The sequence below is a fragment of the Macrobrachium nipponense genome, chromosome 12 (assembly GCF_015104395.2).
Source record: "Macrobrachium nipponense isolate FS-2020 chromosome 12, ASM1510439v2, whole genome shotgun sequence".
Classification (NCBI taxonomy): Eukaryota; Metazoa; Arthropoda; class Malacostraca; order Decapoda; family Palaemonidae; genus Macrobrachium; species Macrobrachium nipponense.
In genome coordinates this window covers 26456420-26475309 of record NC_087205.1, presented here as the reverse complement: position 1 = coordinate 26475309, position 18890 = coordinate 26456420, and the positions used below count along the sequence as shown (strand labels likewise).

The window sequence follows — 18890 nt, the reverse complement described above, 5'->3', positions numbered from 1 at the left end:
ATGGAATGGCCGAGAATAGAACCCGCGACCACCGAGGTGAGAAGCAAACACCAGACCAACCACTCCACTGAGGCTCTTGCTCTAAATATTTTGTTGTATGTGCTTTTAACCATCAATTATGTTCAGTGTTTATAGGCTCTTAGTGTACTATGAGCGTCCAAATTCCTTCGCGAAGATCTTGAAAATACCTTAAGCATCTCAGTGAATTTAATATATTTTAATTATTTTGTTGAATGTGTTTTTTAACCACCACTTATTTTCAATGTTTTCAGGCTCTTAATGTACTATGTGCGTCCACATTCGCTCGCGAAGATCTTGAAAATACTTTTAGTATTTCTGTGAATTCGATATATTTAAATATTTTGTTGTATACGCCTTTTAAACACCAAATATTTTCAAAGCTTTTTGCCTCGTATGCTTGTCCATGAATAAATCATAAATATCCTATCCTAAAATTTCTTTTTCATACCTTTCTAGGCTTTTCCATAGGCCTTTCCTACCTCCCCAACAAGAACAACAAAAGCAGCAACATAATTAGTAAGCTTACTCCCCGAGTAAGCAAAACTAATGAAACTGCAGTGACGATTTAGTCTCCCTGTTGTCTTTTTTCACTTGTCTGTGTGTTATATATATATATATATATATATATATATATATATATATATATATATATATATATATATATATATATATATATATATATATATATATATATATATATATATATATATATATATATATATATATATATATATAGGATTGGACACTAGAGGAAACGGAATCGACAAGTCTACGGGCTGCTGCTCTATAAGCAAGAGCCCGAGCTGGCATAAGGCCAGCTTAATACTAAAACGACAACATCGAGCAAGTGTATATGTGAGCTGATATATCATTTTTTTTTATCTTGTAGGATTTTCTGCGTACATCATCAGCGAACAGCAAATATTTTCCTTATGCACATTTGACGAACCTCGTAATTTTTCTACGGATTCAAACAAGGGGAATCGAACATCAGAAGTTGGATGGCTTTCAATACAGCTCCATCATCTTTTTTTTTTTTTTTAAATACATATTTTTCTTATATCCGCCTACGTGGATATATTTTGCTGTAACTTCAGCTGAGTTTTGGAATGGTTGCTAATTGAAAATTTAGATTTTTCTTGGGCATTACAAAGACTGAGAGAAAAAAAAAAAAAACTTTTTTTCTTATTCACTTTTATTCGCAATTGATGTTTTTTTGGGGGGGTGTTGGCTCGCCGGGAGAGGGGGTTGCCTAAAAAATAATTATTCTTTGTCGTATATTCCAAGTAACGATCTCTTACAAGCCAGCTAGAGCTAGCAATTCTGTTTTCCGATATATTCATTTGGTCACTGGAAGGTTACGAACCCTAACTTTAATTTTCTTAAAATAAGAGTAACATTTCATTAAATGTACGACAGAGATTCGAGTAAATACAGTCACAGAACTATAATTCATAATAAAAGCAAGTAAAAGAATTCGTAAAAATGATGTATCAAACTCTCAACCCCTCACCCACGAAACTCTCCTCCTTGCCATAAAAAGTTCTCAGTCACAGCCCGGTGGTGGAAGACGCACGGTCATGACTAACTTTAACCTTACACAAAATACAAGCTACTGAGGCTAGAGGGCTGCAACTTGGTAGGTTAGATAATTCTAGGGTAGATTAACAGCATACCAATTTGCATCCCTCTAGCCTCAGTAGTGTTTAAGATCTGAGGACGGACAGACAAATATCCATCTCAACAAGTTTTATTTTACAGAAAACTAAAAAAGATACGATTAACTATCTAACTTGAGAAAGCAGCCTGGCAGCCGAATAACAAACTTACTAAGGAAATAAGGCTGTCAAAAATGATAAGCCTAAATAGATAGGGAAATTTAAAGTGACCAGTTTCTAATATCATGGTGGATATGTCATTCAAAAATATCAATTTACAACACCAGGGGAGATATGCGTTATTCGCTGTAACCAGTTTGCAACATCATAGCAGAGATGTGTTATATAGAGTAACCAGTGTGTAACATCATGTCAGAGATGTGTTATATAAAGTAGCCAGTTTGTAACATTAAGACAAGACAGAGATGTGCTAATCAAAGTAACCAGTTTGTAACATCATGGCAGAGATATGTTATATCAAGTAACCAGTATGTAACATCATGAAAGAGATGTACTATATAAAGTTACCAGTATGTAACATCATGAAAGAGATGTACTATATAAAGTTACCAGTATGTAACATTATGAAAGAGATGTACTATATAAAGTTACCAGTATGTAACATCATGGCAGATATGTGTTATATAAAGTAGCCAGTTTGTAACATCAAGACAAGACAGAGATGTGCTTATCAAAGTAACCAGTTTGTAACATCATGGCAGAGATGTGTTATGTAAAGTAACCAGTATGTAACATCATGGCAGAGATGTGTTATATAAAATAACCTGTATGTAACATCATGGCAGAGATGTGTTATATAAAGTAACCAACATGTAACATCATGGCAGAGATGTGTTATATAAAGTAACCAGTATGCAACATCATGGCAGATATGTGTTATATAAAGTAACCAGTATGTAACATCATGGCTGAGATGTGTTATATAAAGTAACCAATATGTAACATCATGGCAGTGATGTGTTATATAAAGTAACCAGTATGTAACATCATGGCAGAGATGTGTTATATAAAGTAACCAATATGTAACATCATGGCAGAGATGTGTTATACAAAAGTAACCAGTTTGTAACATGAAGACAAGACAGAAATGTGTTCTGAGTAGCTTTCCTGTATGCAAATTAAGAATTTGTTGGGATGATTAAGCAAGAACTTTTTCCGGAAGTAATTCATTTTAAAAGACATATAGCATGAAATAATTAAAATTAGTCCCAATACTGTTGATATGACATGTCATTTGCATTATCAACTTTGGAGCAGAGATTGCCATTTGTTATGAATAGTGATCAGGAAATTAAACATTGACAGTTTGATGGCCTGATTAAATCAGTAAACGATATTTTTAAGAGCGATTTAATTAGTAAAAAAAAAAAAAAAAAAAACTCCCGGTCTTTGGCTATGAAAAAGCTTGTTTGTATTTATATATATATATATATATATATATATATAATATATTATATAGGTATATATATATATATATACATATATATATATATATATATATATATATATATATATATAGATATCAATAATACTATATATCTATATGCATAAGTGGGTCTGTATTGTTACAATTATAATATCTTATATAAAGAAGAAGGATTTATGTAAAATCGAATATGACCTTTTATTCTAAAGGAACTTTTCTGCTAAATACAGCAACAAAAGTATAATAGGAATCAAAATAAAGAAATATATTATATATATATATATATATATATATATATATATATATATATATGTGTGTGTGTGTGTGTGTGTGTGTGTGTGTGTGTGTTGTATACATGCTTTCAAAATGGTGAAATTGCACACCTTCCTCGACACTTATTCACTTAGTCGTAGTATATAACTGAATGCAGGAAAGTCCAGTTGGATATTTACTTTTATATACGACCTTATTTTTTTTCTAGGATTACTAGATGTGTGTGTGTGTGTGTGTGTGTGTGTGTGTGTGTGTGTGTGTGTTAACCACTGATTGAGGATCAAGCACATACCGTTAGCCTTACCCTATTAAATACCAATATTAAAAGAAGTAGCAACAGAGGTATTGTGCGAAATTATTTCTTCCAGATAAAAAAAATATTAATTCCTAAAAAGTCTCTCACTGTTAGCAATGGCGACTGGTATGACACGTGAGGAAATGTTGATTTGTTTTTTCGTAAAATCTCATTAAAAAAATGAAGAGGCCTCTATTGGCCTCGAAAGAGTACTATTACAAATTATTTCCAGCTCTGAAACAGCAAAGTCTATTAAAGTAATTTTAAGCATAGGTTTTTGCATCTTTTGAAAATACTGTTTTAAATCTAACGAGCGTTTGTTTTGCAAGTAAACTAGAAAAAAAACTATATTTCTATAATAAAAAAAAGATGACACAGAAATGCTAGACTTACAGAAAAGAATGATCGCAAAAGATATAAAAGTTTGACTATTTATAAATGGAGTCCAAAAACGGTTATTATAATTAAGAAATAAGAGGGAGGCGTAGAATATATTATTTTAGTTCGTATCGTTTTGGTAACTGCAATCCAACGCATTTTTCGATTGGCAATTTCCGCTTTCATGGCGAAACAGTAATATCGTGATATATCTCTGTATCTCACCACTTTCACATATGCTGTAGAATTGATTTTGAACCGAGTTACCAATGAACTATCGTACTAGCTTTATAAAACCCGCTGAATCTATATTTATTTCGGAATACTTTCCCTTTGATCAAACTAACTAAACGTGGGTTTTCATACCTACAAAAGACCAGTTATGATACATGAAAAAAAATAACACATTTCCATTGAATGTGGTTTCGCAGTCCACTTCATAAATGCAAAGAGAATGGCGACCAGTCTCGCAACAGATGTTGTATAAACCAGCATCCATGACTTTCGTCAGGTCTATGATACCCTAGGTAAATAAGAATCTGTACGTGCATTAATGCAGAAATTCATATGTACAGAGAAATTTACATTTTGCATTCCCCCACCCCCACCCCCACCCCCACCCCCACCCCCACCCCCACCCCCACCCTACACTATTTTGTGGCTAAAAAAATGAATAAATCTGCACGAAACACGGTGCACAATAATCTTTCATCACAACTCTATATATATTTGTTGTTTGATGTTCATCTGCCTTTATTGTCGATCTTGAAATATTTGCATTTTCATCGCATTGCAGGTCTGTGTTCCTGCTTTTGTTTGGACTCTTTTCAATAATAGGAACTTTCCTTTCATCTCTACATGATACACCATTAGCAACTCAAAGCAATATTCCTGATTTGAGATTGCAATAAGTACTTTACTCTCAGTTCTACATGATACATCAGCAGCAACTCAAAGCAATAGTATGTCTGATTTGAGATTGCAATGATTATTTTACAGCATATTTTGGTAACAGTGATAATAATGAATATCTGAGATGTCTCTTGCTGCGATTAAAATAAAAATGAATCACCATAATACTCTGACATCAGAATAAGGCGTTATCCGACCTACAGCTTATTCTTCTTCTTCTTTTTTGCCTTCAGCTCTTCCCATTTCTATATAGGGTCGCTGTTTCTAGTTAGCCTTCTCCATCTTACTCGGGTGCGTGCTAAAATCTCCGGTCAAATAGTGCGTTGTTTTGCCAATGAAAATTAAAATAAATACGCTATATATTATTATAAATAATTGTTCTGTACTGTTTAACATGCATATTATTTACTTTTTAAATTTACATTCTAATAGATAAATCATAGGTATCCTATCCTGAAATTCCTGTATCTTTAAGTCAACACGAAACACCTTTTTCAGACCTTCTTATGCTTTTCCATAGACCTTTCCTACCACACACACCCCCCCCCCCCTCCGCCCCCCCCCCCCCCGGCCACAACAACAACAAAACAGCAACAACGTAGTCTGTAGGCTTACTCCCCGAATAAGAGAAAATCATTGTTTATTCGGATTGGACAGCTCTCATGCATAACTGGAGACCGTGTGTTCGTAGAACTTTTCAAAGTTAGTACAAATAACATTATGCGTAAGGTCATCTGCGGAAGAATCAAGCTTCATAGATTTCTTCCATCTGGCTATGTGTCAGTTTGGTCATTCCGATGCTAATCATAATTTCAGAGTTGTCGAAAGTTTAATATTTATGTCACTGAAGGAGCCCGAGAATGATCTTGTCTATCAAAATCTATCAATTCATTTACGCTAGTATATGTTCATCTATAAATATACTATACTAGTGACAAACATATGAACTACTGAAATCTATAAATTGTTTTTTTTTTATATGTGCGTATATAAATATTCTATACTAGAGCCAAACATATGAACTACTGAAATCTATCAATTTATTTACGCTGGTGTTTTGTATATGTGCGTCCATGAATATACTAAACTAGTAACAAACTTATGAACTACTGAATACAAACAAATGAAGGACGACTCGACCCTAAACTTAGGACAGACAGATGCATTGAATCGAATATTATTATTAAATAGAAAAAGACCAAAATTCTCAGCCTTGAAATTTGAACTCTGTTGATCTTGAAGACAAGGAAAATGAGGAGGAAATTGAGGAGGAGGAGGAGGAAGATGAGGAGGAGGAGGAGGAGGAAGAGAAGGAGATGATAAGGTTCTGAAGGAGGGTGTTTGTTCCCTTTTATCTTTCCTTTCTTGCCCGACTGAAGGAGTTCTCCTCGAGAGAGTTAAGCGACGTTTGATTATGTAATGTAAAGAGTCGCCCGATTTGGGCCAAAGGTCTCTCGCCTTTCTCTCCTGAGGTCATAGTGTTGCAGTTGACAAATATACCTTTCGTAATTATACATACATCATCATCATTATCATCATTATCACCTTCCTTCTATTTCCCTCTATTTCATCTTATCCATTTTTCAGCTCTGTTTTAGTTCTTCTCTACAATGTCAAAGTCAATATTGCAAGCGATGAAAAGTAGGCCTAGACGTATCTGCGAAAACCAATAGATTTTCTATCTATAGGCCCACGGTATATTTCTATGCTATAAGATTATCTCCTCTCGACGCTTGTTTTCAATGCGTGATACTTTTTTCAATGCGTGATACTTTAATGATATCCTGTCTCATTTTTACCCACATGTAGAGGTGATAAATTCTTATTGAGAGAGAGAGAGAGAGAGAGAGAGAGAGAGAGAGAGAGAGAGAGAGAGAGAGAAAGCACAGCTGAAGCTGCAATTTATGTGATAAGACAGAATGAGAATGATATGTGCACTGAAGTTTCAGGAAATGCTGCTGTGATAATCGGTGATAATGAAAGCAAGGATGCAGACACAGTTAAATCAATTTGAAAAATGTGCGTGATCGAGAACACTGGACTAAAATTCTTAACAATAACAAGGTTTCGAATGAAACGGGAATCCATATCAAGATGGATCAATGAATGTTCTTGTAGTCGGTGGAAATATAAAAGTGACTGATTTATAAAGTTAACAGGGATTTAATGCCAATGTTATATGATGAGACTTAACTGTGAGAATGTTATTAATGCGTTATACATACCAACGTGAATATGTGCTCATGTTACGAAGGATGGATCAATGAATGTTCGTGAAATCAGTGGAAATAGAAAGGTGACTGATCGATAAAGCTAAAGCGGATTTAATGCCAATGTCATATGATGAGATTTGACCGTGAGAATGTTATTAATGCGTTATAGAGACCAAAATGGATATGTGCTCATGTTACGAAGGATCGTGTATGTTTACGCTCGTTTAAGAATGCATGTCGTCCTTCTGCTTCTGCTCTGCTGTTGCTGGGGCGGGGAGCGGGGGCGGGGGGTTGAGTGGGGAGTCTCCTGATACCTGGCAGACTTTCCGTGTTGATTAAAATCGCAGGATTAATCGCTCCCCTGGAAAAGTGACGCCATTATATTAGAAAACTTTGGCCATTTGTTCCACGGAAAAACAAAGTTTGAAAGGGAACTAAAATAGAAATGAGAGAGAAAACAAATGAAAATTGGGAAACTGCGAACATGAAGCACGGACGGTTTAGAGATGAATAGATAGATGAGGATTTCGTCACGCTGAACCGCTGTGCAATAAATCCCTTGCAAACAGAAGTGAGCTGAACGAAACAAAAAGTGGTGGGTTGTTGCATAGGTAATATGATTTTCTGTGGCCGGGCGGAAACGCCAGTATATTGGCTCATTGCAAATTCTTCAAAGCATGTCGTTTTTATACACTATGGATTTTGCAATTGTCATGCATATTAGCCTTAATGTAAGAGGCAGTGAGAGTAGTATTGATAGTAAAAGATGGTTTGATTTATCAAATTTATGTCATAGTATTAATAGCAAAAGATTATTTAATCTATGTAATCTAGACTGTCAAACCAAAGCTCTCCAGCCTGAACTTGGAGAAAAGTTAAGTATATCTTAATTTAATTAACCAGACCACTGAGCTGATTAACAGCTCTCCTACGGCTGGCCTGAAGGATTAGATATTTTTTACGTGACTAGGAACCAATTGGCTACCTAGCAACGGGACCTACAGCTTATTGGGGGATCCGAACCACACTATATCGAGAAATGAATCTTTAATCACCAGTAATAAATACCGCTGATTCCAGGTTGGCAGAGCGAGAAATCGAACTCGGAATACCGAATCGGTAGGCGAGCATGCAAACCGCTCGTCCGACGAGGACCTCTGAACTAAGAGAAACCCCTCCAATTGCGTTAAATATAAGTTAGAGAGGCTAGACAGCAAGACTGGAGAAATGATGCGAGACAGAAGGTAAAAAAAAAAAAAAAAAAAAAAAAACTACAAATAGGATTCAGATCAGGGTTGCCAAGGGAGGCTGCAGGTATCCTATAGCAGTTGTTCTTAACGTTTTCAGGACTCCAGACCCCCAATGAATTGTCCAATATAGTTCCATACCCCATTTGCTTAAGTGCACCCAAGTCCTATTTGTTGACTATAAAAATAAAAATACTTAGTTTAATACATACTTTAGGTATGGATAGCTAGGAATAGAACATACCAGAAAATCAGAAGCATTTATAGTTTTCTTATAGTTATTTTTTACAAAATGTGCTCATATAAACGATGACACATTAAAATCAAATATATACAAATATCCAGAGATCAAGTCCCGTACCCCCAGCATGTGGTTCCCATACCCCAAAGGGGTATGGATACCCGCTGTTAAGAACTGTCCTATAGTAATGGGTACAGTGGAAATGGTAGTAGTCACTTACATGACTCTATGCTTCTTCGAGGAACAAAAGAACTTAGTAACACTACTTAGTCTAGTTAGTGGTATCAATAGCAGATACGGTTCGAAGTCTGTGTATGTTTTCATATTGACAGTTAACTCAGATTCCTAAGAGAGTATGTACCGTACACAAGCTCTTACTTATTGCTTCAGATATTATCTAATTAAGCAAAGTTTAACTCTTCAATGACTGGAATATGTAGCCAGCACAGTTCATGTAAAGTAGAATGAGTATGTACTGTGCACAAGCTCTTACTTATTGCTTCAGATATTACATAATTGAACAAAGTTTAACTCTTCATTGACTGGAATATGTCGCCAACACAGTTCATATAAAGTAGAATGAGTATGTACCGTACACAAGTTCATACTTATTGTTCCAGGTATTATCTAATTAAGCAAAATTTAACTCTTCAATGACTGGTTTATGTAGCCAACACAGTTCATGTAAAGTAGAACGAGTATATAACGTACACAAGCTCTTACTTATTGCTATAGGTATTATCTAATTAAGCAAAGTTTAACTCTTCATTGACTGGTTTATATCGCCAACACAGTTCATGTAAAGTAGAAATGACTCGGCAAAGAATATATCTGAGTAACCAAGTAGTTCGAGCGACATTCAGGCATGGCAAATGTACTGCGCAGAAAATGAACAGCTTGTAGTCTAGATAGTTATAAATACGACGAAGGTACCTACAAACCATTAGTTGAAAAACATACGAATGCCATTTCTGGCAAGGACGCTTACGCAAGGCCAGTTTACGTAAGAAAGGGTGATATAACATTTCATGACGTGAAACACATGGAGAATGTCCAGAACACGCTGGTAAAAAAACGTGGAGTCACTGTCCTAAACTTAAACATATTGAAAGTGCATGTTACTTACAAGGACTGTGGCTCACTCTCGGCCTGACGCATACCAGATAAAAGCTGAGTTTTACGTGGCTAAGAGCCTGTATTTTGGCGGGAAAAAGTATGCTGGGTTACCAATCTATAGATACGAGTATATATACAGTACACAAACTCATACCAGCTCGGGATGTTCGTTGATTTCTATGCGAGCTTTAATCAGATAAAACTATATGATTCTTTTCCTTCTCAGCCTTGTATTTGTATGTGATGCAAGTTATTTTTCAGTGAGACTGGCAAGTGTATTTGCATTTCTTACAAGACGGGAAATCGAGGTTGATCAATATAAAAAAAAAAAAAAAAAAAAGGGAGTCCTTTCTTTCAGTGCCTGTCACAAAAATAAATAAACAAATAAATAAATAAATAAATAAATAAATAAATAAATAAATAAATAAAATCACTCAATACGTGAAAAGAGTTATTTGCAATATCATCTATGCCGGCATTTATTTAAAAGAAAAAAAAAGGCAGCCTGATTTTGAAAGTCAACAGAGAATCATACCGGACTTAAAAGAGATTATAAATTTGCACCCTACAAATTCCCCTTCCTCCTTTTCTGCTGAGCCATCTTTTTATTTATTTTTTTTTGTCTCCTATGGCATCGCCTTCAATTTTCGAATATCAAACATTTCATAGACCATGTCACTTTCCGTTTAATAGGTAAATTCAACTTTTCTAGACCACTGCAAAAATTCAGGGACCTTAACTGTCTTATCTATTTAAGTTAAATAAACTATTTCATTTATCAGTTACTCAATTCTCTTTGTTTGAAGCCGTGAGACCATGAAAGTGTGGGAAAATAAATGCAGTATACGTTATACAGAATTAAAATGTTTAGAAAATTAATTTGTCAAAAAAAAAGAATGATTTTATTACATTTCAGAAAAGACAATTCTGCACAAGTTTCATGAGTAATTGATTATCTTGAATAAGTATCAAATGGAAGCAATCTGCAATTCAAGATCAAAAGTAAGTCATTTCTGATTATGTAAATATCACAGAATGGATTTTAAAAAGCTAACACCAGATTTTTTCTAGTGATTAGAAATTCATGCCTCGATATAATGTGGTTCGGATCCTACAGTAAGCTGTAGGGCCCGTTGCTAAGTAACCAATTGGTTCTTAACCACGTAAAATAAAAATCTAATCCTTCGGGCCAGCCCTAGGAGAGCCTGTCAATAATCAGCTGTAATTTACCACATTTTTATGAAATTCAACTGTAATACGACCTGCTCTTCATATGTCATTTCCTTCCAAACCCCACTTTCCTCCTCCCCTTGTGACTCTGGTGACGAAATGCACCAGTTATAAAGAGGAAAAATGGCTAAAATTAAAATATATATATACACACACACACACACACACATATATATATATATATATATATATATATATATATATATATATATATATATATATATATATATATATATATATATATATAATAAGGTATTAAAGTTCTCCTTTGATATCCGGAAGAAGTTGGTCTGTAACAGGTTTGTTGCTCCCCTAAAGAACGTACAAATTCTTATCTGAAAATTCATTAACCTGCTTTAGTAGTAAAAGAAAAAAAAAGGCGAACTCTCCGATAAGATTTTCCGATATGTACAATATGCGGGCTCGTGAATAGTTTCAGCTCAACTGGTTCTTTCTAGTTAATAATTATAAATAAAAAAAAAAAAAAAACCAGGCGCCATATCTCAATAGCAATTAAAAGTGAAAACTTGTAAAATCTAGCTCAGAGAGTCAATGAACCACAAACCTTTGTTTTGGGGACATGTGACCCTTTACGAGCGCAGCGTCGGTAGATAGAGACCTATCGTTGCTGTAAATAAGCGAGATCGCCCTGAAACTAGAATGATCAACTCGCTGCAGTGACCGAACTTTGACCTCTGTGGGCATATAAAAACGGGGCGACACATACCCAGGGCATCAGTCTCCAGTCAAGGTTTCTCTGTGTCGAGTTTCTATAGAAAACCTGCGACTAAATGGCATCCAGGCGAAGCGCACGAGTTCTGCTCTCAGGACTGGCATCCGTCAGGAGTATTGCCGCTCAACAAGTAAGTTTGATTTCGCTTTGAATGATTTTTGTTTTACATTAATTATCTCTGTCTGTCTGTCTCTGTCTCTGTCTCTGTCTCTGTCTCTGTCTCTGTCTCTCTCTCTCTCTCGTCTCCTACAGCTATCAAAAAGTGATCGTGACTATTTCTTGGATTATATTCAGTCGAAAAGATACTTTCACGCATTTTTTCCTAATTAGTATAAACATCACTTTGCTTCGGGAAATATAATTATTAGTAATTTCAATCCATCCTGCAAAGGTTCCTCTTTTTCGACTTTTTAAAAAATTAATCAAGGCAAAGTGAAGATCAGAAGACCCTAAACCTTATACACTTGTTGAGTATATGTTTCATCCTTATAATAATTTCAACAGATAATTTTTTAGTAGTTTAACATTTTTGGATCTTTCCTAGATATTGAGCCACAACAAAATTCGTGGGTCCTTATTAGGGACTCATATCTGGGGGAGGGGGGTGGTTGGCGTGGGGGTCATTATCTTTATGAAATTTACAATCTTTTGTTCATGTTTATGCATTAATCCCCAACGGGCTTTTACTAAACACGCTGCAAAGGTGGATACATACCGGGTTAAAACCCTTGGCGTTCACTACCTAGGACTAATATTTGGGGGTGGGGCGGGGGGGGGGGGGGGGGGGGGGGGGGGGGGGGGGGGGGAGTCATTATCTTCATGATATTTACAATCTTTTGTTTATGTTTATACATTAATCCCCAGCGGGCTTGTATTAAACACACCGCAAAGGAGGATACATACCGGGTTAAAAAAAATACCCAACAGGCTTGTACTAAATATGCCACAAAGGTGGATACATACTGGGTAAAATAAAAATACCCAACGGGCTTGTAGTAAATACGCCTAAAGGTGGATACATACTGGGTTGAGAAAATAAAATATCCAGTGGGCTTGTACTAAACATTCCGCAAAGGACGATACATACGGGGTTTAAAAAAAATAAAATACCAAACGGGCTTTTACTGAATATGCCGCAAACGTCGATACATATAGGGTTAAAAAAAATACACAACGGGCTTGTACTAAACACGCCACAAAGGTGGATACATACCGGATTAAAACCCTTGAGGGTTACTATCTCGGAAAAATACGAATTTTCTAAACTATCCATAATAATGAATGACTTCAAGTACGAATAAATGACAAATTTTAACAGAAACGTTTGTAAAAATCTTTGGCTTCTGTTTCCAACAGGTTAGGATTTCAGCTTCTTTCAAATCTCCCAACAGCCGCTGCTTCAGTTTGGCAGCAGCTGCCAGGCAGCAAGAAGCTGTAAAAGAAGCCCTTGCAACTCGTAAGTATCCCTGAGAAAAGAGGGCATTTTTTCTCCTTTATTTGAAATACTTTTTTCTTTGGTATTGATAAGTGTTCACATAAATGCCAATGCAATATTCGGAAATCCAAATCTTCTATACATCATTTACGAGAATTGTAGTAGCTTGCATGTTCCTTGGATTTGTTTATTTTTTTTTACATATTCAGTGTTTTATCATTTCTGAATATATCTAAAGCATTTTCATATATCTCTCCATTACTTCTCGTCCTTTATAGTCATAAAGGCTTGCTGATTACTTGATTTTTTTTCCCAAAATTCAGTATTTCTTAATGTTTTATATACCTAATTTTATATCTATGGATCACTTTCCATCCATTGCAACTATAATGACTTCCGGATGACTGGATTTTTTCACTTCACACAATAAGAACTTATGTCATCTTTTAAAAAATCTTAATTTGAAGCCTCATATCTTATCGACTTTTCCTCTCCAAAGCCGCAAGAAATTCCATCGTGCAAGCAGAAGTCGGCAAGGATGGCATCTCCCTGAAGTTCGAAGACCTGAGCTCGACCCAGATGCCCTTCGTCTGGCTGAGGGACAACTGCCGATGCCCTGACTGCTACAGCCCGCAGGCCCTTGGAAGGAAGTTCCTCCTGACTGACCTTGAACTCGATGTAAACGCCACCAAGATGGAGGTAATGAAGTAGCCCCCCCCCCCCCCCCCCCCCTTTTTAGTGTATTCGCGTTATGACTGTCACTCGAACTAATATTTGAATCGCAAGGAATATGGTATGCGACTTCTCAAAGCACATGAAGTTTAGTAGGAAATAAACAAGATTTTTTTTTTGCTTTATTTTCCTCGTGATTGTGACTCGAATGAGGATCTCACAGGGAATATAAGTAACTGTAGGTGATACTTCTCAAAGCACATGAAACTAAAAAGCAGGAAATAAACTAGACATTTTTTCCTTTATTTTCCTCGTAATTGTCACTCGAACGGGTTTTCCACAAGGAATGTAGGTAACTGTAGGATCTATACTTCTTTGCAGAGCAACGCTGAGATGATTCGAGTGGAGTGGAATGATGGGCACGTGAGCGAATACCCATCCGACTGGCTGCACTCCAGAGCCTTTACCCCAACAGCTAGAGCCAAGAGGCGAAACACATACGCATACAAAAGGGTTCGTGTTCTGAATGCATTTTTTTCGTATGCTTAGACCTATGACGCGTCTCTTGCTTCCAGTATTTGATATGCCCTTATGACCTCTCTTTTCATTCGAGTACCTGAAATGCCCTAAAATAAGTTAATAACGCGAGGAGATGTGTTTCTGAATACAATCACAAAGAATTACAGTAATAAATTACATTTTTATTCGGTACCTATTTCCATTAAGTAATTTTTGAAAGTAATTTTTGTCTTTTGAGCCTTCCTTTGTGAGATGGTTTTCCCCTCTGATTTTAATATTCCACGTTGCCTTTCAATAAAGTCTTACAAATAATTTATCTTTTTTATATATTTCTTTAACATTATTATTATTCGCTTTGGTTTTTAATTAATTTCAAGGTAACCAAACTCTAAGTCGATCCTCATTTCTAAAAAAATAAGTGAGATACGAGAACAACCTCCTCAGGTTTCTGACTGACTTCTCATTTCACCTTCTGCAGGAGCCTTGGGGCGCCGACCATAAGCTCAGGGAGTTCGACTACGAGTCGATGAAGAAGGACGATCGAGTCCTCCTCGACTGGCTCCTGACCATGGAGACCCAGGGCTCAGCAATGCTCAAGAACGTCCCCGATAAGGAGACCGCCGGTCCCGAGATGATTGAACACATCGCCTTCGTGAAGCAGTCTCATTATGGGTCAGTCTGGAAGCTTTCAGTTGCTTCAATGTATTTCTTTGATCGAGGGTTAATTTAAAATCTATTGCTAAATATGTTAATAAAAGAATCTCGCATAACACTTAGATAAATTTGCCTGGAGAGCTGCTCGCTCATATCATATTATTTACAAATGTAGCTGAAAACTGACTGAATGTTGTCTTAGGATTTTTGTTTATGATTTACTTAAACGTTTTGCCATAACTATCACAAGTTGAATAACCTACCTAAGCCATGAGAACCGTTTATTACTAAAAATTACCTCTAGAGAACGAGTGTATGTAGAAAATTATTTAATCGATTGGAGAATTGTTTTAATCAATTCGTTTCGAGAGCCACACACAGAGCCAGTCCTCTTCTATGTTATTTATCACTCTCTTAGGCCTCGTTCACCTGTGATCAACCGACCGAACACCAACAACGTTGCGTTCACTAACGCTAAGTTAGGAATGCACAACGACCTCCCTCAGTATGAACACATGCCTGGGGTAAGTACTTTCACTGATGCCCTGTATTAATAAAGATTTTAGTGACTTCTCCATCGGATTTTATAATTTCACGTATTGTCAGTATGGTTAGGGTCTTATTTGGCTCGCTGCGTTTACTCTGATTGCAAAATGAATTAATAGATGATGCAATCATTTGGAAAGAGATTACATTGTCCCATTAAAACCCCACTTATGCACCCATCTGCCTTGAAGAAATGTCTATTGCTTTTAGTTTTCTGTAAAAAAAAACTGATGAGATGACTTTGTCAGTCCGCATATTTTCTGTCCGCCCTCACATCTTAAAATATATTGAGGCTAGAGGGCTGCAAATTGGTATGTTAATCATCCAACCTCCAATCATCAAACATAACAAATTGCAGCCCTCTAGTCTCAGTAGTTTTTATTCAATTTAAGGTTAAAATTAGCCATGGTGGTGCGTCTGGCACTAATGCAGTCCACCAAAAAGCTGTAGTTCTAATTCTATAGGCTCTGAATCATACAGCATTATAGCGAGATCACCGTAAGATAGATCTGTTTTTTTGGTGGCCTTGATTATATACATGTTTTCTTATCTTAACGTTTCTCTTTCTGCTTTTAGATAATCTTCATCCAATGCGTGGAGCAGCACGAGGGCACGGGGGGAGAAAGCGTCATCGCCGACGGCCTCTTCGGCGCCGAATACCTTCGTAGGAACCACCCACAAGCCTTCGAGATCCTGACCACCACCGACTCCTACTTCTGGGACAAGGGACACGCCAACTACTCCTGGGAGATGGACGAGTTCTACAAGATTGCCAGGTTCCCCATCATCACGTGAGTTCGCAAAAAATCATCTTGTCTGGGAATGTAAACAGCATAGTCCCTTTGGGCCACTAAAGATCAGTTAATTAAATAAGATTTAAAATCATCTTTTCTGTGAATGAAAGAGCATAGTCCCTTTGGGCCACTAAAGATCAGTGAATTAAATAAGATTTAAAATCATCTTTTCTGTGAATGAAAGAGTATAGTGCCATTTGACCACTGAAGATCAGTTCTTGTTACTGATATTTATTCATAAGGTTAATTTTTTTTTATTTGCAAATGACTGATCTTTCTTTCTTAGTGTTTCCTATTACCTTCCGTTGCTTCTGTCAGATGAAAACTGTATTCATTAGAAGTTTGAAGTTGAGGTCAATTGCACCTTTGGGTTTCTTCCACATGAATAGGGTTCATGTTCTGAATAATAATAATAATAATAATAATAATAATAATAATAATAATAATAATAATAATAATAATAATAATAATAATAATAATAATATCAAGAAAAGTGTTGAACTCCTAAGGATGCAAGATGCAACCCGGAACCCCACACTATAAATACCAGTTGAATTGGAGGATTTTGATAGACCAAAATAATAATAATAATAATAATAATAATAAATAATAATAATAATAATAATAATAATAATATAATAATAATAATAATAAGAAAAGTAAGTGATGGACTCCTAAGGAGGCAAGATGCAACCCGGCACCCCACACTATATTTATACCACCCAGTCGAATCGGAGGATTTCGATAGACCAAAAAAAACGATAATAATAGTAATTTAGTCAGCATTCTTCACAAATCAGTAACGTCATATAAACATCGACTTTTCCAGAGTTGACAGCCAAAAAGAAGTGGTCCGAGTTGCTGTCAACAACGCCATCAGGGACTCTTACATCGACCTTCCAGCAGACAGAGTCAAGAGCTTTTACTCGGCAATGAAGCTCTTCAACGACATCCTTTACGATAATTCCGTCGTCTTTAAGATGGACTCCGGTAAGGCATCATTTCAACCACGTCACTTGTACAGTGTTAGCTGATTCCCAGCGTTTGTAAGACTCTTAATTCACGTCAATGTGAGCTACTCTGAAACGTCATAGCTTGAAGGACCTCTATAGATTCGAAATTTTATGTTTCTGATTAATACCCTTTCACAAAGTTTCCTGATTCCTAGCTTTATAAGATTCTAAGGTCCAAACTAAGATTCTCTTTCACAAAGTGAACTGATTATCAGTTTTATAAGATTCTTAGGTCCAAACTCAGATTCCCTATCACAAAGTGAACTGATTCCCAGCTTTATAAGATTCTAAGGTCCAAACTAAGATTCCCTATCACAAAGTGAACTGATTCCCAGCTTTATAAGATTCTAAGGTCCAAACTAAGATTCCCTATCACAAAGTGAACTGATTCCCGCTTATAAAGATTCAAGGTCCAAACTAAGATTCCCTATAAATGAACTGATTCCAAGCTTTATAAGATTCTAAGGTCCAAACTAAGATTCCCTATCACAAATGAATGATTAGCTTTATAAGTTCTAAAAATCAAATAAGATTCCCTATCACAAAGTGAACTGATTCCCAGCTTTATAAGATTCTAAGGTAAACTAAGATTCCCTATCACAAAGTGAACTGCTTCCCAGCTTTATAAGAATCCTTTGTACAAATTAAGCTTAGCTGTTCTGGAAAGTGATAGCTTGAAAGATCTAGATTCGAGAATTGTATGTTCTCCCCGATCGTTACTCACAACTATTTCCGTATCGTGCAGGAGATATGATGACTCTAGACAATGTGCGTTGCCTCCACGGGCGCGAAGGATACGAGGCCTACAGCCAGAGACACATCGAGTCCTCCTACCTCGACTGGGACGAGGCGAGATGTCGCAGGAGGAGGATCCAAGAGAAACTGGGTCAACTTCAAACAATATAAGACAATGGCGTCTTATCATATGAGATTACGTCTGTTCAGACACATATGAGATTACTACAGAACATTTTTTATCTAATGACAAAACTTTCAAAGCATTTTGAAAGTATTCAGAGTATATTAACTTCAGCATGTTCTATTGATCATTCATTATTTTTATTTGCTTATAATCCTTTGGAGCTATGTAACTTTCCTTCAAATACTTTCATGTCTTTGATAGTTTTCCTTGTTTGTTAGATGTCTCATTATTTTATCCAAAAGTACGTTTACCCATAATACGGGGCGAGAAGATAATCGTACTTATGCTGTGCAATGTGTTGTTCTACAAATAAATTATTTTGCATTTAAATTTCACTTTTATTGCCATCAGACTTGTCTAGATTCTAGAAGGAATACAGAAATCAAACAGATATACAATAACCATAATCAATGGTTATTAAAAAATATTCATTATCTTATTCATCACAGACTTACCTAGTGATGATTAAAAACTTAGTCCTTGTGTAAAGGAGAGAGAGAGAGAGAGAGAGAGAGAGAGAGAGAGAGAGAGAGAGAGAGAGAGAGAAAGGAAGTGGGTGGGAATGTTTCCC

The 18890-nt window shown here is 36.0% G+C and overlaps 1 protein-coding gene across 1 annotated transcript; it reads left to right on the top strand.

Annotated features, from left to right (window-relative positions):
• The first annotated feature begins 11741 nt into the window (after positions 1 to 11741).
• Positions 11742 to 18649, top strand: LOC135224433 (gamma-butyrobetaine dioxygenase-like). Its single transcript, XM_064263421.1, has 9 exons — positions 11742 to 11894; positions 13121 to 13220; positions 13699 to 13898; positions 14253 to 14384; positions 14869 to 15062; positions 15463 to 15568; positions 16167 to 16381; positions 17214 to 17374; positions 18143 to 18649. The coding sequence occupies exons 1-9, from the start codon at positions 11823 to 11825 to the stop codon at positions 18301 to 18303; spliced, it is 1341 nt and encodes a 446-aa protein (XP_064119491.1). The 5' UTR covers positions 11742 to 11822; the 3' UTR covers positions 18304 to 18649.
• Positions 18650 to 18890: the final 241 nt, after the last annotated feature.

Coding starts and splice junctions, on each gene's coding strand:
- LOC135224433 (XM_064263421.1), top strand. CDS start 11,823: ATGGCATCCAGGCGAAGCGCACGAGTTCTGCTCTCAGGACTGGCATCC. Junction 14,385..14,868: donor ACACATACGCATACAAAAGG/GTTCGTGTTCTG, acceptor CACCTTCTGCAG/GAGCCTTGGGGCGCCGACCA. Junction 15,569..16,166: donor AGTATGAACACATGCCTGGG/GTAAGTACTTTC, acceptor TTCTGCTTTTAG/ATAATCTTCATCCAATGCGT.